The sequence below is a fragment of the Bubalus bubalis genome, chromosome 24, assembly GCF_019923935.1.
Source record: "Bubalus bubalis isolate 160015118507 breed Murrah chromosome 24, NDDB_SH_1, whole genome shotgun sequence".
NCBI classification, from domain to species: domain Eukaryota; kingdom Metazoa; phylum Chordata; class Mammalia; order Artiodactyla; family Bovidae; genus Bubalus; species Bubalus bubalis.
Window position 1 is genome coordinate 39732796 of NC_059180.1, and position 19635 is coordinate 39752430.

The window sequence follows — 19635 nt, forward strand, 5'->3', positions numbered from 1 at the left end:
CCAAAAGCTGGCGCCACTCCCTACATGCGGAATTTAAGGATGTCACAGTCAGGATTGATTACAGTCCTGCAGTGTGCCCTAAGGGAATTCAAGAAGAGACGGATACCTCTGTAAAAATGCAGGATTCTGGTCCCAGATAGCTGAGATGCATGTGAAAGGAATGACTTCAATAATCCCAGACACTCCTGGTGGCTCAGACAGTAAAGAACTTGCCTGCATTGCAGGAGACTCGCGTTTAATCCCTGGGTCAGGAAGGTCCCCTGGAGAAGGGAGTGGCAACCCACTCCAGTATTCTTGCCTGGAGAATCCCATGAACAGAGGAGCCTGGCAGGACTGAGAAACTAACATGTTCGCTTGCTTTCACTTGCATCTTCCCATACATAGAAGAATGCTAAATTCCTTAATGTGATCTTTGGTTTTCTTTACTTAACAATAATATTTGATGTTCAGACCACCTGCCCTCTTTGTTGCAAGCTTATTTATAGCCTGACTCCCTCTCCCACCTCAGAGCAGTCTCTCAGGGCTACCTGAAGTGCTGTCTCCCTGGCTCGGAGTCCCTAAGGGTCTCACTAAATAAAATAACTGTCTAAGGCTGTGACTAGTTGACTCTGGAAGAGGCAAAGTCAAGCTGATCAGTGGTTTCCAGGGGATAAGCCCTGCGGAAGGAGCCTGGGGAGCTCTGAGTGTTGGACCACAGAGCTGGGAGAGATGCCACCAACAGAGACTCCAGGAGGAGCCAGCCCTGCCCACAACCGACCCCCAGAACCATGAAACAATTTGTTCCTGATGTTTGAGCCATCCAGTTTGTTAGAGAAGCCCTAGGAAATGAACGAGCATATGTGCTCAGTTCAGTTCAGTTCAGTCGCTCAGTCGTGTCCAACTCTGCAACCCCATGAACAGCAGCACGCCAGGCTTCCCTGTCCATCACCAACTCTCAGTTGTGTCCAATTCTTTGCAACCTCGTGGTCTATAGCCCACCAGACTCCTCTGTCCGTGGAATTTCCCAGGCAAGAATACTGGAATGGGTTGCCATGCCCTCTTCCAGAGAATCTTCCCAACCCAGGGATCGAACCCACGTTTCTTGTGTATCCTGGACTAGCAGGCGGATTCTTTACCACCACAGCACCACCCGGGAAGCCCAAAGGAAATGAATACCCACCAATAAAACGTCTTTTTTTTTTTTTTTTAAGTTGAGGGAAAAAAAAAAACTTGGAAATAACAGGCTAAATGAAAAAAGCAAGTTTCAGAACAATGTATTCAATGTAAAACATTTTATAGGAAGGTTTTTAAAGGCCCCAAACAATACAGCTTATTGTTCATAGGCTTTGCATATGTTGAAATCACCGGGAGGTGCCCTGGTCTGGAAGTGCACCAACCCCCTGGTTGCCTTGATGGAGGGGGTGGAGCATTCTGCCGGCTTCCCCCACCCAGCGGAGTCCTTGTGAGGCCTGCAGAGGCTTCCCCAAGGAGGAAATGCCAAGATTTGGAACACTAGGCGCCCACCAGGTGGTGGGGAGAGTTGGGGAGAGCATTCAGGGCTAAGCCCAGGCTTGGAGGCTAAAGGAGGCGGACTTGCTTGAGGGTCACCTGGAGACCAGAGGACTGGATATCTTCCCTTCTTTTATCTGAACCTGTCCCAGTATCGCTAGGCCTTCCCTGGGGCCACTCTGTCCCTCTTCTCCGTCTTCACCTGGAATCAGCAAGGAGCCTGGAGGCCAGATTCAAATGCCCCAAGAATGAGCTTGTCTGGGAGGCAGGCAAGCTGGGATGAAGCACTGGTCACGCAGGCACAGACAAATCACTTTGCCTCCCTGAGCTGGTAAACTGTGAATGGTCATGACCTCACAGGGCCATGAGGAGGGAATACACTGTAATATTAACACATGAGGTGAGTCACTTCTTATGGCCCTGCTGAGCACCAGCGCAGCCTAAGTGCTCGTACCTTACCTTCACCCTCATTCAACTGTCAGAACTCCATTAGCTGGGGACTGTGATCGCCTCCATTCTATACATGGGGAAACTGAGGGCAGCTGAATGACTCAGACACACACAGCTGATATGTAGCCAGTCTGGGATCTAGACTGAAGCCATGCAATGCCAGCACCTGTGAGCTACACTCTGTGATGTGTTGTTTTATTGGTTCATTTCTAGTTTACATAGGTCTACACCTCCTCCAACCTCCTGGGGTGGACTGTGAACCTCCTAGGAGTAGGGCCTTCATGACTTGTCTCCAGGTGAGCCCAGCCACTGCCCAGTAGGACTGGGGCTCAGGGAAGGCATGCTGAGTGTGGGTGTGGTATAGGTGGAGCCCTGGATGATCCTGGCGTTTGGAGGGAGTTGCGCAGCAGCACAGAGGCGAGGCTGGGGTGCCTCCACCCCACTGAAGTCCACCAGGTTGTCGCCCAAGTGCTGTGGAAGAATGTGGTGGCTTTACCAGGTGAGGCAGCCCACATACCACTTTGCGATGGAACTGGTGGCGCCCCTGTTCTATGCTGGCAGGAAACCCTGTCCCAGCCCAGGACGCAGGAGTCCCAGCTTGGAACTGTCCCTCACATCAATTCCCCACAAGTCAGGAGTCCCAGCTCCCATCCTCCTCCTGTTTTTCTAAGACTCAGCCAGACAGGACCCCAGTTCTCCAAGGCTCAGAAACCCGACACACCCACAGTCAGAGGGGCAGGGGACCCAGCCAGTATTGGCTGGCAAAAGCTGATATGGACGTCTCTGCCCATCTCCACATTCAAAGATGTCATGTCAGTAGCTTGAAATCAGCCTTGGGGCTTTCCCTGGTGGTACAATAGTTGAGAATCGCACTTCTAGGACTTTCCTGGTGGCACAGTGTATAAGAATCTGCATGCCAATGCAGGGGACACGGGTCCTATCCCTGGTCTGGGAAGATTCTAACTGCCTTGGAGTAACTAAGCCCGTGTGTGACAACTTTTGATCCTGTATGCTGCAACTACTGAAGACCATGTGCCTAGAGACCATGCTCTGCTACAAGAGAAGCCACCTCAATGAGAAGCCTGTGCACCGCAATGAGGAGTAGCCCCGCTCTTCGCAACTAGGGAAAGTCTGGGCACAGCAACAAAGACCCAGTGCAACCAAAATAAATAAATTTTTAAAAAAGAAAAAAGAATCGTGCTTCGACTGCAAGGGGCATGGTTTCGATCCCTGGTTAGGGAAGTAAGATCCACATGCTGCCAAGTGCTGCCAAAAAAAAGAAAGAAAGAAAAAAAGTAATCAGCTTTGGAGGGAGTATTTATAGCACAGAAATGGGCAGAATTAACAAATCAAGGCTTTCTCTTTCCCCTGAGAGCCTGTTATTAAAGACTTACCAACACACCACTGCTCCCAGCCCTCCATCTGTCCCCACTCACTAGGCCAGGAGCCCCTTTCACAGGGACCCAGGGAGCCCTGGAAGTCTGAGGAGACTCTCGAGAAGCCATCAGGCCATGGCTGGGGCATCGCCTGCAAGCCCCAGGCTGCCCTGGGCTCGACCCTGGAACTCAGCCATGGGTTCTCCCAGTCTCCTCACCCCGTCCCCTGCCGGTGACTCTGCAGCCTGGGAGCCGATAGCCTCAGGTTGGGAGGAGCACAGGCTAAGGTGTGATTATGGGCAAGTCACTTCAGCCATCCTCACATGCCACACAGGAAACAGCCTAAGAAGTCACACCTGTGCTGCTCACGTTCAACTCCTGTCCATGTGACCCCAAGCAAGATAGATCCTTGATAGGCCTCAGTTTCCTCATCTGTAAAACGGGGATAATGGTAATTCCTGCTTCATAAGGATGTCATGAAAGTAAATAAGAGCTTTCTTAGCAGAGTGCTTAATACCCGCTAGATTTGTTGCTGTCGTTAATAATGTCCTATCTCACAGGGCAGTTGTGGGGGGAAAGGGAACGGACGTCTATGTTCAGCATAGGGTGTGCACACAGCAGGTGCTCAATTAATGGGCCCTGTCGTTTTCGGTGGCAGTAAGATGGGTCAGCGGCTCTGACCTGGGTGGAGTTGCCTTTCTTTAGGCCACACCTGGCCATTCCGGCCACCAGGGGGCGCCCCGTGGCCCCGCCCCTCACCTGTGCGGGCGGTGCACCTGGCACCGCCCCCGGAAGAGGGGATCGGGGCCGCGGGGACCTCGGAGGCAGCCCGGCGCCGTCGGGTGAGAGCCGAGGGGGCGCGAGGACAGGGGCCCTTTCGAGCTTCGGGCGGACCGGGCCGGGCCAAACGGGCGCGGGCCGATGGGGCGGGCAGGGGTGGCCGGGCCGGACTCTGGGGGCCGGGAAACCCCGGGAGCGGGCAGGAAGGAAGGCGGGAAGGCTGTGGCTGGGCTTCCGACGCCGAGAGTTGGGGGTCGAGAGGCTGGTGGCCCCGACGCCCGGTGGGGGTGCTAAGAGCTGGTAGCTCAGTGCGGGGAGGGGCGATGAGGCGGGATGCCCCCGAGTCCCAGAGCGGGCTGGACCCGCAGGGGCCACGTCGGGGAGACCCCCGGTCCGTCCGGGGGCAGTTGAGCTGGGAAGACCGCGGATGCCTGGGTCCTGCGGAGAGGCCTGGGGTCTGGCACCTGCCAAGAGGAGGAAGGGGAAAGTCAGGTGTTTGTGTGTGTGTGTGTGCGTGTGCGCGCGCGCGCACTCACAGTGGGTGAGGAAGCCCCAGGCATGCTGGTGGGGGGTAACATGGGGAAAAGGCCAGGGAACCCCGTGGGTCCCCTCCCTCCTGAGCCCCAGAGCCCTTGAATTGCGGCCCCTGGCGGCCCTGGAAGAGCGCCGCCAGGCTCCCTTCCCCAGGGCCGGGCGGGAAGTAAACAGAAACCTGGAGTGGCCAGACGGCAGTGCCCGCACGGGCATAACCTGTTACCTCGCCCTGGGTGGTGGGAACTGGGGGCCTGGGCCAGCAGTCCAGAAGCAGCGGGCTGAGGGTCTGGGGACCTGAGGAAATAGGGGAACAAGGACCAGGGGGCGCTGGAGGCCAGGGAACATGGGCCTGGGCTTCTGGAAGGGGAGGGGGCTGGACTTCTGTGGGGTAAGGGGTCAGGACACCTACGTTCCCAAGGCCCTGGATTCTTGGGAGAAGAGGCTGGATTTATCTCTTGAGTCCTGAGTCCCAAGAACCCGGGTTCGGGGCAGAGTTTCCCAGCTGGTGAACCAAAACAGCTGGGGCCTAGGGAAGAGGAAGTGGGGCGGGGGGGTGGGGGGGGTGGGGGTGCGGTGGCTGGGGTGGGCTGTGGTCCTGGAGCACTGGGACAAGTTCCCGGGGACAGAAACCATCCACCAGAGGCAGGAGCCTGGGCAGCTCTCTTCCTGCTTCTCCCTGCCTCAGTTTACCCTGGGGACATTAACGGAACTGGGAGGACAAGACACAGATCATTAACCCTTCTTGGCCCGGAAGACTCAGAGGGCCAGTGGCAGGTGAAGAATTTCAAGAGAGCCGTGTCTTGGCCAGTGGGGGGGCAAACCCCTTTGGGTTGCAGAGGAGGAGTCCTGTCGCCACCTCTCCTCACAGCCCTACTTGCCCCTACAGATGCTGCCAGTGCCATGAACTCCCCAGAAGGGCCCAACTTTCCGGCCAGGCTGCTCTCAGGGGGTGCCTCCCCCAGCGGTGACGAGGGCTTCTTCCCCTTTGTGCTGGAGCGGCGGGACTCATTCCTGGGAGGGGGCCCAGGGCCTGAGGAGCCGGAGGACCTGGCCTTGCAGCTGCAGCAGAAGGAGAAAGACCTGCTGTTGGCAGCGGAGCTCGGCAAGATGCTTCTGGAGCGCAATGAGGAGCTGCAGCGGCAGCTGGACACACTGAGCACCCAGCACACTGAGCGTGAAGAAGTGAGCTGGCAGCAGAGGGCAGGGCTGAGGGGTGGAGGACAGGGGGCAGGGACCAGGTAGGGGGCGGAGGGATAAAAGCAGGGTTGCCTCTGGAACAGCAGTCCAGGGCTGGGACCAGTCTCCCTGGCAGTGTCGCCCAATGGTTAAGAACATGGGCTCCGGGACAATCCAGTGGTCCAGCATTTGGGACTCTGTGTTTCCAATGCAGGGATGCAGTTTCTGTCCCTGACCGGGGAACTAAAGGTCCCACAGGCTGCCCACTGCAAAGAAAAGAACACGGGCTCCGAGGGCAAGGCAGGACCCAAGTTCAGATCCCTGCCAGGCTGTGTGACCTTGAGCAAGCCGCTGGCCCTCTCTGAACCTTGGGTCTGGCTCCTCATCAGTATTGCACAAACCCCAGCCAACAGATCCTAGGCACTCTCTCCCTGTCTGGCTCTGGGCTAAGCACTTTCCACTCATGATCTTGGTCAATTCTTACTCAGCTCTGGGAGATACACATGGTTCCCTCCTCCCATGCTGTGGTCACTCTCACCCTGGGAGTCACATCTGGCCCCCTACACACCCAGGACACCACTGACTCCTGTATCCATGTTGTCGGCCCCACACCCTCCCCACTTGGCCACCTAATGGGCATCTCAACAGAAGTGGCACTGGATTCCGTGGTCCCATCACCTGCTGCCTGCCCCAGCTTCCCACCGCAGGGCCCCAGCCTGAGCATCTCTGCGACCTCTTTCCTCCCACACTGGCAAGTCCTGTTGATTCTTTTTTGAAACTAGACACCAAGCCTACTCACTTCTCATCATCTCTCCAAGCTGGCCGCAGTGCCATCATCTCTGCCCCAGACACAGCAGCTGCCTCCTCACTGGTCCCCAGCTTCCACCTTGCCCCTTGAGCTCCTTGTCCACGGGGTAGCCAAAGGGATCTTCAAAAACTGCAAATCAGGTCATTTCAGTCTTTGCCCAGAATCTCCCAATGGCTTCTCCTCATTTAGAATGAAACCAAAAGTTCTCACCAGGGCCTAAAGTCCTAAGTGAGCCCCCCGACCTCATCTCAGCCACGTGGCCCCTCCTCTGAGGGGGCCTTTTTTCAGTTCCCTGAGCAACCCACACTTATGGCCTCAGGGCCTTTGCACCTGCTGTTCCTTGGTGTAGCCCTCTTCCTTCTTGCCCTGCAGGCGTCAACTTAGACACCACTTCCTCCTGAAGGAGCCCCCACTGCACCTCACTCCTCTTCATCACTTCCCAGGGTTTCTTTAGAGCCCTCAATGTGCCCCTCTCCGAAACTGCCTGGTTCAAATGTGTTCATTTGCCTCTGGACTGTAAGCTGTTTCAGGCAATGAATTTGGTGGTCTCACTTACTGCTGATAGCCAGACCCCAAAATGGGGCAAGCTCAGGAAATATTGGATGGATGAATAGATGGATGGGTGGATGGCTAGATGGATGGATGGGACTTGGAGGTATTAGGAAGCTTGCCTGACCACAAAGCAGAAGTGGAGCTGGGCATTGGCCAGAACAATAGGGCAACAGGACCCCAGACTGGTGGGCTAATCCTAGAGCTGTGTTGTCCACACCCCCCGCCGCCTCACAGTATTTGGTTAAGGATTTGGCTGTCTGGGTTAGAATCCCTGCTCTAGTAACTCACTGTGTGTCCTTGGGCAAGGCATTTAACCTCTCTGAGGCCCAGTTTCCTCATCTGTAAAATGAAGATGTTAAAGATTTTAAAGGCTTCCCTGGTGGCTCAGCGGCAGGACATGTGGGTTCAATGCCTGGGTCAGGAAGATTGCCTGGGGAATGAAATGGCAACCATCTCCAGTATTCTCATTTGGGAAATTCCGTGGACAGAGGAGCTTTGTGGGCTATAGTCTGTGGGGTTGCAAGAGTCGGACACGACTTGGTGACTAAACAGCAACAAAAGGATTCTAATTCCCGTGGAGTAAAGACAATAATATAGGTGAAGCCCTACAGGAGGGCTTGCTAATCATCACAGCGGCTATGGTTAGTGTCACCGTCCTGCATGGAGTCTACAGAGGGGTGAGCGGGCAGACGCTGGCCTCTGACTTGCCCGCCTCCCCAAGCTGGTCCTCTGGGTGTGCCAGGAGCGTCCCCCCACTGGTTATACAGGTTCTGGGGGAGGGCGGGCAGAGGCGTGGGGCCGGGTGCGGCTGCCCAGGGTTGATTAGAGGGAGCTGGCCAGGAGGAGCTGGGGGAGAGGGGTTGAGCAGAGGCGGAATCTCCAGAGCACACAGCTGTGTGAGGCCATGGGCCGGGGCTTCAATTCTGCCAGACTCAGGCGCCATAAACGGCGCCTGCAACCTCGGGCCCAGAAGCCCCGGCGGCATCCAGAGGTGAGTGGGCATCGGGGAGCCTCGCCCAACTCAGGCCCAGGGTCAGCCCCTCCAGAAACCACTCTATGGCTCCTCTGCCTTCTCTACTATCCGAGGCTGCGTCTTGCCCCCATGCCCACTCCCCCCAGCTCTGTCCTGTCTCTGGCTCTCAGGCCTGCCTCAGACCCCCTGGGACACCCCCCCCCCAGGTCTCTGCCTGTCGCTCTGTGTCCCCTCCATTCTCACTGTTCCCTCTCTGTCTCTGCCCCTCTGTCCTGGCCCTACAGCAGCTGCAGCAGGAGAACCATGAACTGCGCCGGGGCCTGGCAGCCCGGGGAGCCGAGTGGGAGGCCAGGGCAGTGGAGCTGGAGAGGGACGTGGAGGCCCTTAGGGCCCAGCTCGGGGAGCAGCGTTCTGAGCAGCAGGACAGTGGCCGGGAGCGGGCTCGGGCCCTCAATGAACTTGGAGAACAGAACCTCCGGCTCAGCCAGCAGCTGGCCCAGGTGGGATGACCCTGACCCCGGGTCCCTCAGCAAGGAGGGGGCGGATGCCCAGTCCTGGTGGGGGTGGTTGAGCTGGCCCAGGCTGGATGGCCCTGACCCTGGGTTCCATAGCAAGGAGGGGTGGACGTCTGGGGATGGAAGTGCTGGGCCTGTTGCAGCGTGGGCCAGCTGAGGACTCTGTTGATCCCCAACCCCATCCCCAGGCCTCACAGACTGAGCAGGAGCTTCAGCGGGAACTGGACAGCCTTCAAGGGCAGTGCCAGGCTCAGGCCCTGGCTGGGGCAGAGCTGAGGACGCGGCTGGAGAGTCTGCAGGGGGAGGTGAGTGCCAACTGGGGCCGGGGGTCTGTTAAGTGGGAAAGGCTGGCCTGGGGGCTGTCTGGGCCCAGCCTTGCCCTCCAACTCTTAGCTCTAATGGGCTTTTCCCCAGAATCAGATGCTCCAGAGTCGCCGGCAGGACCTGGAGGCCCAGATTCGAGGTCTGCGTGAGGAGCTGGAGAAGGGACGGGGCAAGCTGCAGGCCACCCACGAGGAGCTGCTGCTGCTGCGGCGGGAGAGGCGGGAGCACGGTCTAGAGGTGACTGGCAGGGCTGGGGTGGGTGGGCGAGTCAGGCTGGGGGCCTGAACCATTGCCTTGGGGCCTCCTGGGAGAAGACCCCAGAGTTGGGTCACGGGGAGCCCTAGCAGCCAGGCCAGAAGGGCAAAGGCATTAGCACAAGGGCAAGTGGGAGCCACAGAGACTGAGTGGGGCTGGTGGTTCTAGGATGCATCAGAGACCAGCAGCTGGAGGCCAGGGATGGGCCCGAGGCGAGAGCTCACCATCGGAGGTGATGGGGACCTGGACCAGGTCTGGGTGTGAAAACAGAGGAAAGAAAATGAAGGGAGGCACTATGCCTTGATGTTTGAGATCTTAGAAGCTTGCGCTTGCTTTGAGGTCAGATTACCGGGGTTCTTATCCCAGGGTCCCTCCCTACTATTGTGGGACACCAGGCTCAGTTTCCCCATCTGTGAGATGGGTGCATGATGCATGGCTGCGGGAAGGGTGTGAGACGTTCAGCAGGTCGCCTGGCTGAGAAGAGAGGATCAGTCAGGGCCGGGTGACAGCTTTAGTAAGAAGGTGGGCCGGCCCGGTTAGGGACGGGGCGGGGCTTTTCCAGGTGACCGGATGGGGCGGGACTGGAGGGAGGGTGACTGGAGACTTTGAAGTCTGGGTGCTCGTCGGGGCCCTGCTATAGGTGAGGCAAGTGGCATCTGCCGAGGGGGACTGCGGGTCCCACGGCCGCCCCGCGCTGTGGGAGCGGGAGCAGACTTCGGCCCTGGGCCGGGCGGACGCGCGGGGATGCCTGACTCCCGCGGCGCGCTGGCGCCCCCTGTCGGCCGGCGGTGGGGGCATCCGGGTGACTCGCACGGTTTCGCTCGGCTGCCGCAGCTGGAACGCGCACGCTCCGAGACTGAGGAGGCGCTGAGCGCTCTGCGGAGGCTGCAGCGGCGCGTCTCGGAGCTGGAGGAGGAATCGCGCCTCCAGGACGCCGACCTCTCGGGAGCCTCGCTGCAGTTAGAGCTCGCCCACAGCCTAGACAGCGACCAGTACCAAAACCAGAACACGGACAGAAGCGGAGGTGCTCTGGTGAGCGAGCTCTCGGCCCACCAGGCTCCACACTCACCATCCGGGAGGGCTGCAGACTCCGCCCCTCCTTTTTTATCCCTAGAAGGTTTGACACTGCCCTGATCGATTTCTTTGTTGGACAGACCACTCTATCCCCGGAGACCCAAGAAGCATCCAGCCAGCAGCGTTCGCCCCAAGAGGAGAGGTTGGAGCCTCCCAGGAAGGGAACATCCCTGAGCCCAGAGGAGATATTGGGAGAAGAGGAGGAGGAAGTGTTCCGGTTACAGATTGAGGTGGGGGGAGCATAGTATTGGATTCAAAGCTCCTCTCAATGTCAGTTTCTCTTTCCCATCTACACCGCCAAGCCTTCCCCCACGAATCCCTCTCTACTTGAATACCCCTTCATCCCAACAAACTTGCCATCAAGTTTCAACAGCCAGCCTGTATGTCACCTCCTCCAGGAAGACTTCCTGAACTACACTCCCCCTTAAGTCCCATCTCCTCCATGTATCCTTCCTGCAGGCTTAGACCATCCATCTAACCCCGACCCACCCCACCCCGCTAGGCACTCAGAAGATTCATCTCCAGCACAGGACCATTAGCTGTCAGGGTTGTTTGTGGAGCAGGTAGAGATGGGAGGTGGGAGGTACGGGAAGGCAGCGAACTAGAGTCTGGACTTCCTTGAGGAGCAAGCGCTGGGACAACCAAGGGGCCTAACTGCCTCTCTGTACTTTACCCTGGCCGCAGATGGCGATGCAGCAGGCAGAGCTACAGTCCCTGCGGGAGGAACTGCAAAGGCAGAAGGAACTGCGGGTGCAGGACCCCGAGGAGGCCTTAAGCAGCGCCCTCTCGGACCGAGACGAGGCCATGAACAAGTAAGCATCTGCAACCATTCACCACCGCCCGGGAGCTCTCTGACTTCCCTCGTTTCGTATTAGTGGTCTCACTCCCGCCTGGGTCCAGGACCCCCCCATCACCCCTGCACGCTGAAGCCCCAGCGTCCTCGGACCTGCTCTTTGCCCCTCGCCTGCAGGGTCCTGGAACTGTCCCTGGAGCTCAGCCGCGTTTCTCTGGAGCGGGACTCCCTCTCCCGGGAGCTGCTTCGCACCATCCGCCAGAAGGTGGCGCTGACGCAAGAGCTGGAGGCCTGGCAGGTGAGGGGCGGGGCGCACGGGGCCGACGGGGAGGGGCCGGTGGGGGCGGGGCCGGAGCTGACCCGCCCCGCCGGCCCGCCCACAGGACGACATGCAGGTGGTCATCGGCCAGCAGCTGCGCTCGCAACGCCAGCAAGAGCTGAGTGCGGCCGCCTCCGCCCCGCGCCCCGCCCCAACGCGCTTCTCCCTGCGCCTGAGCCCCGGGCCTGCCGGCGGCTTCTTCAGCACCCTCTTCCGAAGGACCTGAGCGCCGGGAACAGGCAGGGCTGGCTTTGCCCTCTTGGCTCACTTTCCTTTTCTGGCCAACGGAGCGATGGGTCCCGATTGTCTGCCAAAGGCAGCTGGTGCCCTCCCCTCCCTTGGAGGCTGGGCAAGGGCTCACTGGGAGCAGGGGCCAGCTTTGGGGGCCAGAGACCCCAGACGGGTGGCAGGGGCACGTGTGGCAGAGCTGTTTATCAAATCTATATAAATCTATCTTTTCTAGGCATTAAGCCCCCTGGCCCTCAACTGCGGGTCGGGGATGGGGGTGGGTATTTATGTATCAAGATCAGACAGAGTAATATATAAATCATTACACCGACTTGGCCTCCATTCTTGAGAAGAAAGCACATTGAAAAAAAAAGCCACTAATTTTATTTGTATAAAAAAAAGAAGAAAACACTGTGAACCCCTGAGATGGAGGTGGAGACGCTGTTGGAGGTCAGAAGGACAGAGAGAAAGCTCGGTAGCCCAGATTAGTGAAGACGTCCACTCTGCAGCTGTTGCCCGCAGCTGTCAGGACCTAGAAACAACAGGGGAGTGACTGACCTGCCCCAATGCCCTGGCCTCCCAGGGTCCCCACCACCCCTGGCTGGACCCACCTTGCACTCAGGGGCTGCTGGTTGCTGGTTGAGGCTGAGGCTTAGCAGTCCCGGGGAGGAGCCAGGCACTTGGGCCTTGAGCTCCCCACTCAGCTGCCACTGGTTGACACAGCGGCCCTGTCCAGCTGATAGAATCTGTGGAAGACAGGGAGAGAGCTCAGAGTTCAGGGCTGGAGGAAGACCAGGGCAGGGACAGCAGAAACAAGACAGAGGGCCTCACCAGGTCCTGGTAGAAGGTGACGTGCTTCTGTGGCGCCCGCATGGGGAAGACGGTGGTGGGTGTGGAGGATCGGAGGTGCCAGAGGGTGAGTGCTGGGCCTCCTCCGCAGACCTGGGCAGAAAGGTGGGGGTCCCCAGTTACCGTGAGCCATGGGCCCTCAGCCAGACAAGGCCCGAGCTGCCACCCCAGCCTGCATGCTGCCTGGCTCACCATCCAGTCCGAGTCAGTTGCCAAACATCCAATCCAGCGCCCATTGTGGGGCCTCGAGCACTCCTGGGAGGGAGGAGAACAGAGCAGAAGATGAAGACATCGGAGATGCCCAGGAAGGAAGAAGGGAGGACAGAGCGTGGGGTGTGCCCTCACCTCGTGCTTGTAGACCTCGATTGTCTGGACCTCCTTGGCTGTGCGCAGGTCTGAGGAGGAAGAACTGTGAGAGGTATCCTCCTCGCCCCAGCCTCCCTTATCACCAGTCTTCCCTCCAATGCAACATTCCTTACCCCAAAGCCGCACGGCCCCATCCTCGCCGCCCGACAGCACCTCGGGGCTCCGCTCCCGCAGTGCCAAGCAGTGGATGTAGTCCGTGTGGCCCGGGAGGGCCCACTGCAGGAAAAGGGGCAGTGTCAGGACGAGACCCAGGAGGAACACCGTTGCCCCTGCTCCCCTGGCCCTGCTCTCTTACCATGAAGGTCCCTGTCTCAAGGTCCATCGCATGCAGCTGGCAGTCGCCCCCCGCCAGGATGAGCAAATTCTCCTGCAGAGGAAGGCGGGATGGAGTCAGAAGTCAGGGTCAAGTCAGGCCAGGGAGAGGGGAAGGATCAAAATCTGGGCCAAAAACAGGACAGGGAAGAGCCCCGAATTTACGAAGGGCTCGAACCTTGGGCACAAGAAGCAGAGCATTGATCTCAGGTACTTCCAGGCTGGTCCTGGGGGAAGGAAAGCAGAGTCAACTCTAGTGAGGTGGCACCTTCACCCCCAGGTGCCCTCTGCTCACAGGGCCTGGCTCACCTGTATGGGGGCTGACGACGCCACAGCTCCTTACAGCCCTTCATGGAGAGAAACGCTTGTTGTACAATCGCTGAATCATGTCTGACTCTGTGACCCCATGCACTGGGTGGCCTCAAAGGCTCTCTCTGTGTCTGGGTACCTCGCCCTTCCCCCAGCTCCACACTCACCTTCTTAAGGATCTCCGCCCAAAGCCAGGCCTTCACCTCCCCATCCCCAGCACTCAGCAGATGTCGATCGGTGGAGACCATGCTGTAGACTGGCCCGTCATGAGCTAAATGGAAGCACAGAAGCTGAGTGACCTCGTCCTGCTCCTGTCATCCACCCTGGGGTCCCCCAAGCCAGACTCAATGCCTGCACCCACCTTGGAAGGTCACCATAGGCTTCTTACTTTCCTCTTTGGCCTCGGAGCTCAAAGCAGCAGACAAGCTGAAGGGAAAGGGGAGAGGGGCCTGAGTGTCAGAAGAAGGGGGCATTAGCCCCCCAGAGGGCCAATTGCCAGAGCTCATGGACAGTGGGGAGCAGGGGCAAGGGTACCTAAAGATAGCTATCTGTCCATAATTGTTGCCAGCTGCCAGGAACTTCCCACAAGGTGAGACGCTCTGGGAGAATATGGTCATGTGCAGCCGCTGCAAGGCCTGAAACACTTCCATCTGTGGAGAGAGGCTGGATGAAGGCAGGCTGGGGCATCTGAGACCTCTGATCCACATACTCCTTCCTGCTTCCCCTGCAGCAGTCGGGCCTCCCACCACCCACTTCTCCTTTGAGACAGCCCACCAAGTGGGCCTTGCCCATATAAGTCCCAGGGGCGGCTCCAGGGAGGTGAGGAAGGGGAGAGCTGAGGCATGATGCCTAGTGGAAATCTGAGCAAAGACTCAGCCTCTCCTCCCGGTTTCCTTAACTGTCAAATAGAGCTCATGGGAGATTTTGTCATGATTGGATGAGCTACTGTACATAGCGTCGCAGTTTCTGTCTTCGCTCAGAAACTGCTTAAAAAACTACTCTCTTACTCCAATACAGAAAAACGTACTGACCCCTGATCCGCATCCTGTGACTTTCACGTTAGGCCCCTGAGGTATTTCTGGGTTATCCTCCTTCCCCCGGGTCAGAATCCGATCCCACCAACAGCCCACGCAAAACAGGGCTTAGGGCACGACTCCCTGCCGTGCCCCTTCGGAGCCGGGCGTGAACTACAAATCCCAGAAGGCACTGCGCATCGCCCCCCCTCACCTGACCCAGAGGCACCGCTTGCTGCGCCGCTCGCTCCATCTCGAGAACTAAAAGTCCCAGAGTGCTCCGCGCGCAACGCAGCCTCACGAGTCCGGAAGTACCAGTGGGCGCCTCCCCTTCGCGGTTCCTCACCTACCCGATACTGTTGGCCGGCCGGCGTGAAGACGGCCACCGCGTAACCCGAGTCCCAGGAGCAGAGGTGACCACCGAGAAGACACCCCAACACCAAGTGGCGCCCACCGCGACCCCGCTACGTCGGATCCCCTCCCCCACCCCGTTGAGCAGACCCGCCTTCTAGCTGCGTGCGGTTCTTCTTCCGCGCCTGCGCGGAACCTAGCCGCGCGCGCGCCTAAAGCCACGCCCCACGCGCTGGGTCACGCCCTCAAAGGCTCCGCCCCTGCCGCCTGGATCCCACCCCTCTGCCCGCAGGACCCCGAACCCCAATGATCCTGCAGCAACCCCTGGAGCGAGGCCCCCAGGGTCGGGCCCAGCGCGACCCGCGGGCCGCCTCGGGGGCTTCTGGAGGCCTGGACGCGAGGTGTGTGTGGGTGTGGGGGGCCCTGGGTGGGCCCGGCCCAGGGTCCCAGGAGTTTTGGCTGGGGCCTCGAGCAGGTCTGCAGGATGACACGCGGTGGGGCTAATTGGCAGGGCTTGGGCATAAGCTGAGACAAGGTTGGAGACCTCCGAGGCAGGCTCCTGGATGGTCTGGGAGAGAGGGTGACTTAGACGTCAGCGACAGGCATGGGCCGGGGGGCTGCTGGCTGACGCTGCAGGCTCAGGCGGGCAGATCCTGGGGATGGCGCCAAGAGGGTGGGGTGCTCCTAGCTCTCTTTTCTTCCCAGCTCCCCTCTCCGAGGAGCTGTGCCCATGAGCACCAAGCGGCGCCTGGAGGAGGAGCAGTGAGTTTGGGGGCAGGGAGGGACTCCCATCAAGTCCTCCGTCACCTCAGGTCCCCATCAGGCTACCTCTCCTCTGAATCCCAGCCTTCCTGCCTCCCCGTCTCTCCCCAGGGAGCCCCTGCGCAAGCAGTTCCTGTCCGAGGAGAACATGGCCACCCACTTCTCTCGACTCAGCCTGCACAATGACCACCCTTACTGCAGCCCCCCCAGGGCATTCCCCCCAGCTCTGCCCCCACTCAGGTAGGCACCATCCACAGTCCGCCAGCTGGGCCTTCCAGGGGATCATACCCAGTCCTGGGAGCCCATTTCCAGGCTCTGCCTCACACTGCTATTTTTAGCTTCTCGCCAACCTCTGTTGTTTCCCTACTTGGCTCCTTGGAAGGTGCCAGCAGTCCAGGAGCCCCTGGGGACCTCGACCAGGTGGGGCGTGGCTCTGCCAGGCCAGCCTCTGCCCCTGTGCCCTGTTATTTCCTCTTCCAGAAGCCCTTGCTCTGAGCTGCTTCTCTGGCGCTACCCTGGGAACCTGATCCCTGAGGCTCTCCGGCTGCTGAGGCTGGGGGACACTCCCACCCCCCACTACCCTGCATCCCCAGCTGGGGACATGATGGAGCTCTGAGATCTGGGGAGCAGTGCCCCTGGCCCCCCCCACTTCTTCCCCTGAACAAGGGAGAGCAGCACTCCCATGAAGGGACCAGCTGCCCTGCTTTTCCTCCAGACCAGGCCTCTGGGCACAGGACCTCCCCTCAACAGAGGACACAGAGCCCTGAGGTGGAAGGGGCAGGAACATGGGAAAGGAGGCCATCCCTTCCCCGCTGAGAATTGAATAAAGATTGCTGAGTGAATGAAAGCTTCAATCTGGAACCCAGGCTCTTTGGGGAACGGAGGGCGGGGAGGGGTGCTGGATGCCGGATTTCTCCTCAAGCACTTCCCTGGAAAACGGTCGCGGCCGGCCAGGTCCTGGCAGGCTGGGCTCAGGCATTGAGAATGGGTGAGTCAGAGCCTCGCCCCCACCCCCGCGGTGACTCACTCCTCCCCTCCAGCTCTGGGAAGTCAGGCTGGGATCATGCCACTCTCCAAACCATTTAAAGTTAAAGATTCTTTTATTAATAAATTCTCTCCCCCTCCACATTTTCTCCCCAAATAAATATCTTCCCCTGTGTTAGGGGGTCCGAGGGGGCAGTGTCTTAGGGCCAGCCCCATTAGAGGGCCAGCCCTCTAGTGTTAGGAACAGGTCCCTAACCCCCCCAGGCTGAGATCCCAAGTGGTGGAATTTCAGTACATCTGAGTGGGTGGGACCTGGTGTTGTGTCGGTCCCTCAGGTCAGCCTGGCCCCCAGGCCATGGTGGGGGTGGGGGTGGGGACCCTTGTGCAAATGCTGCGGTTCCTTAGCGTCAGCTGTCTGGCATGAGCCAGCCAGGGTCTCCTTTTCTATTCTGGAGCCAGAGACAGGGCGGTCAGACACCTTGGAAGGCCCTTCGGAAGCTTGGGCCCAGACCTTAGAGAAGTGATTCACTGTCCCCCATCCCTCCACACCCCTGTGGTTGGAGCAGCCTGGCTCTGGCTGTGTCTGGGAGGCTGGGGCTGGCTCCAGAATGAATGAATGAATGATGAGCGGGCACAGCCTCCTGCTGGCAGGGGGCGCGCCCTGTCACTGGATCAGGGCCACGCCAGGACAGCTCTCCCCACCGGTCTCCTCGATGGGGGCTGCAAAATAAGAAGAGGGGTGTCAGGAGTGGGGAAGATGTTGAGGAATGATGGGGGGCCAGTGGGCGGGCGGGGACATACTTACTGGTAAACTTCTCTCTCCTGCGGCACCGTCTCCAAACCAGGAAGCCAGAAAGCAGCCCCAGCACGAGGGCCAGGCCCAGGGCGCCCCCCAGGATGGGCCACAGCAACCTGAAGGGGGCTGGAGGGGCCGCAGTGCCTGGGGGCGGGACTTCAAGTCAGACCTCGCTCTTCTCAGCCCAGCCCCACCCCCTAGATAGGAACCTCCAGGCTTCCCTCCCCCAGGTCCCTACCCCGGCGAGAGCCCCTTCCTCACTCCAGCCTCCACCCCCCACCCCGATTAATTTCCCAGATCTCAAGTCCCTTGCTCCCCCCCTCCACCCCGCAAGCCTCTCCCCTAGCCTGGGGTCCGCTTGCCCCGGCCCCGCCCCCACTCACAGCCCAGGCAGAAGTCGCTGTGCGGTCTCGCCCGGCACGAGGCACAGTCCATGCACTTGTCTAGGTCCGCGCTCCAGGAGGTGCCGCGAGAGCAGGGGGTGGTGCCTGGGGAGGGGGCCGCGGGTCAGAGGCTGGGGGCGGGGCGCGGCTATTTTGGGGGCTGAGGTCAGGGTCGGCCCGGCTCGAATAACGTGAGTCACCGTCGCCCTCCGCATTCCTCACAGGTGACCGCACGGCCCGACCGGGACACGGCAGCGCAGGGGAGCAGGGGGCATAGTGCGGAACGCTTTGGGGGGGGCAGTCAGGTCCCCATAACCGGCCCCCCCACCCCGCTGCAGGCGGGTGACTCATTCCCGGGCACCGGGCCCGACCCCGGTCCCTCCCCCCGCATAGCTGGGCACTGAAGTCACCGGATAGAAGGGGGCACCCCACATGGTATAGGGGGCACGGAGGTCTGTGTCCCTCAACAGCCCCCCACTCTTCGGTTAAGGCGGGGTGGGCAGACCCGGTATTGATCAGGTTGGGGGCGTGCCGCCTTACCAGACGAGACATCCCTCTCTCAAACTTTCTCCACTTCCGAGTCCAGACTCTCAGGACAGAAACACCCCGCCCCCCACTTCGGACAGGCGGGAAACTGAGGCCCGGACTACGGAAGAAGCTGGGAGAGGGATGGGACCTCTCCTGATCAGGGGATGCCGTGTCTGAGGACTGTCTGATCCCGGATCCCCGTGTCCGCCTGGTCCCCCGGTTCTGACTCGCCTCTAGGCTCCTGGTGCCGGCTCCCGGATCCCGGCCCGGGGACTCCCCCCGCTCCCACGCCCTCCCGCCCGGCCGTGAACAGGCATACCTGGCACTCGCTCCCCGGCGGCGGCGCGCAGCAGCGCCAGCCCGAGCCCCAGCACGAGGAGCCGCAGCAGCGGGCGTAGCGGGCAGGGAGCCATGGTGCTCGTCTGGCAGCCACTGCCGTCTGCGCTCGCCACCCGTGGACCGGGGCACACAGCGGCGGCCCCGCCCCCGCCCCCGCCTTCCGGGGCGGACCCCTCTTATTGGCCCCGCCCCCACGATCCGCCCCTAGACGCCCCATCCCGCCCTGCCCCGCCCGCTAAGTTTAGGCATTCGCTCAACAAACGCCTCCTCTGTGCCGGAGCGGCCAGAATGCCAAAGAGAGGCAGATGTGGCCTTGCCTTCTCGGTGGCTGAAGCCCGGAAGGTGTGTGTTGGGCGAGGGAGCGGGTCTGACACGAAACAACCCATCTCAGAAATAACTGCAGCTTTCTTAAGGGCCCCGAGGGTATAATAATATAACAAAAATAATACTACTGTGTCGTTTCATTTCTACCTTGGGACATTTGTTGATGTTTGCTGTTCAGTTGCTCAGTGGTGTCCGACTGTTTGCGACCCCATGGACTGCATGCAGCACGCCAGACCTCCCTGTCCTTCACTCTCTCCCTGAGTTTGCTCAAACTCATGTCCATCGAGTCGGTGATGCCATCCAACCATCTCATCCTCTGTCGTCCCCTTCTCCTCCTGCTTTCAATCTTTCCCAGCATCAGGGTCTTTTCCAATGAGTCCGCTCTTCACATCAGGGCTTCCCTGATAGCCTGCAATGCAGGAGACCCCGGTTCGATTCCTGGGTCGGGAAAGTCCCCTGGAGAAGTGATAGCTACCCACTCCAGTATTCTTGGGCTTCCCTTGTGGCTCAGCTGGTAAGGAATCCAGCCCCAGTGCGGGTAGACCATGGACTGTATAGCCCGTGGACTCGCAAAGAGTCAGCCGCGACTTTCACTTCACTTCACTCTTCGCATCCGGTGGCCAAAATATTGGAGCTTCAGCTTCAGCATCAGTCCTTCCAATGAATATTCAGGA

General features: G+C 59.6%; 4 protein-coding genes across 8 annotated transcripts; 2 read left to right on the forward strand and 2 right to left on the reverse strand.

The window, feature by feature from the left end:
• Positions 1 to 4067: 4067 nt before the first annotated feature.
• BICDL2 (BICD family like cargo adaptor 2) lies at positions 4068 to 11976 on the forward strand. The gene is made up of 10 exons (XM_006059741.3): positions 4068 to 4156; positions 5515 to 5810; positions 8422 to 8637; positions 8841 to 8957; positions 9067 to 9213; positions 10066 to 10263; positions 10386 to 10535; positions 10990 to 11117; positions 11276 to 11396; positions 11482 to 11976. The coding sequence occupies exons 2-10, from the start codon at positions 5529 to 5531 to the stop codon at positions 11641 to 11643; spliced, it is 1521 nt and encodes a 506-aa protein (XP_006059803.1). The 5' UTR covers positions 4068 to 4156; positions 5515 to 5528; the 3' UTR covers positions 11644 to 11976.
• A 30-nt stretch (positions 11977 to 12006) lies between these two features.
• THOC6 (THO complex 6) lies at positions 12007 to 14982 on the reverse strand. Of its 3 annotated transcripts, none has more exons than XM_044935582.2 (13): positions 14845 to 14982; positions 14016 to 14131; positions 13843 to 13907; positions 13649 to 13752; positions 13482 to 13519; positions 13351 to 13399; positions 13156 to 13227; positions 12974 to 13076; positions 12840 to 12889; positions 12687 to 12749; positions 12477 to 12587; positions 12257 to 12391; positions 12007 to 12177 (listed from the first exon to the last, which is right to left on the reverse strand). In XM_044935582.2, exons 2-13 carry the CDS (start codon positions 14129 to 14131, stop codon positions 12097 to 12099), a joined length of 987 nt encoding a protein of 328 aa, XP_044791517.1. In that variant the 5' UTR covers positions 14845 to 14982; the 3' UTR covers positions 12007 to 12096. The 3 variants fall into 3 exon arrangements, with proteins under 3 accessions (XP_044791517.1, XP_044791516.1, XP_044791518.1); XM_044935581.2 differs by having other exon boundaries at positions 14709 to 14847; XM_044935583.2 differs by lacking the exon at positions 14845 to 14982 and adding an exon at positions 14513 to 14663.
• A 35-nt stretch (positions 14983 to 15017) lies between these two features.
• HCFC1R1 (host cell factor C1 regulator 1) lies at positions 15018 to 16461 on the forward strand. 3 transcript variants are annotated; one of them, XM_025274613.2, is made up of 4 exons: positions 15018 to 15246; positions 15551 to 15607; positions 15692 to 15847; positions 16088 to 16461. In XM_025274613.2, the coding sequence occupies exons 1-4, from the start codon at positions 15152 to 15154 to the stop codon at positions 16221 to 16223; spliced, it is 444 nt and encodes a 147-aa protein (XP_025130398.1). In that variant the 5' UTR covers positions 15018 to 15151; the 3' UTR covers positions 16224 to 16461. The 3 variants fall into 3 exon arrangements, with proteins under 3 accessions (XP_025130398.1, XP_006059798.1, XP_006059799.1); XM_006059736.3 differs by having other exon boundaries at positions 15719 to 15847; XM_006059737.3 differs by lacking the exon at positions 15551 to 15607 and having other exon boundaries at positions 15719 to 15847.
• Positions 16462 to 16688: 227 nt separating this feature from the next.
• TNFRSF12A (TNF receptor superfamily member 12A) lies at positions 16689 to 18775 on the reverse strand. Its single transcript, XM_006059735.3, has 4 exons — positions 18618 to 18775; positions 17771 to 17875; positions 17397 to 17531; positions 16689 to 17311 (listed from the first exon to the last, which is right to left on the reverse strand). The coding sequence occupies exons 1-4, from the start codon at positions 18709 to 18711 to the stop codon at positions 17256 to 17258; spliced, it is 390 nt and encodes a 129-aa protein (XP_006059797.1). The 5' UTR covers positions 18712 to 18775; the 3' UTR covers positions 16689 to 17255.
• Positions 18776 to 19635: the final 860 nt, after the last annotated feature.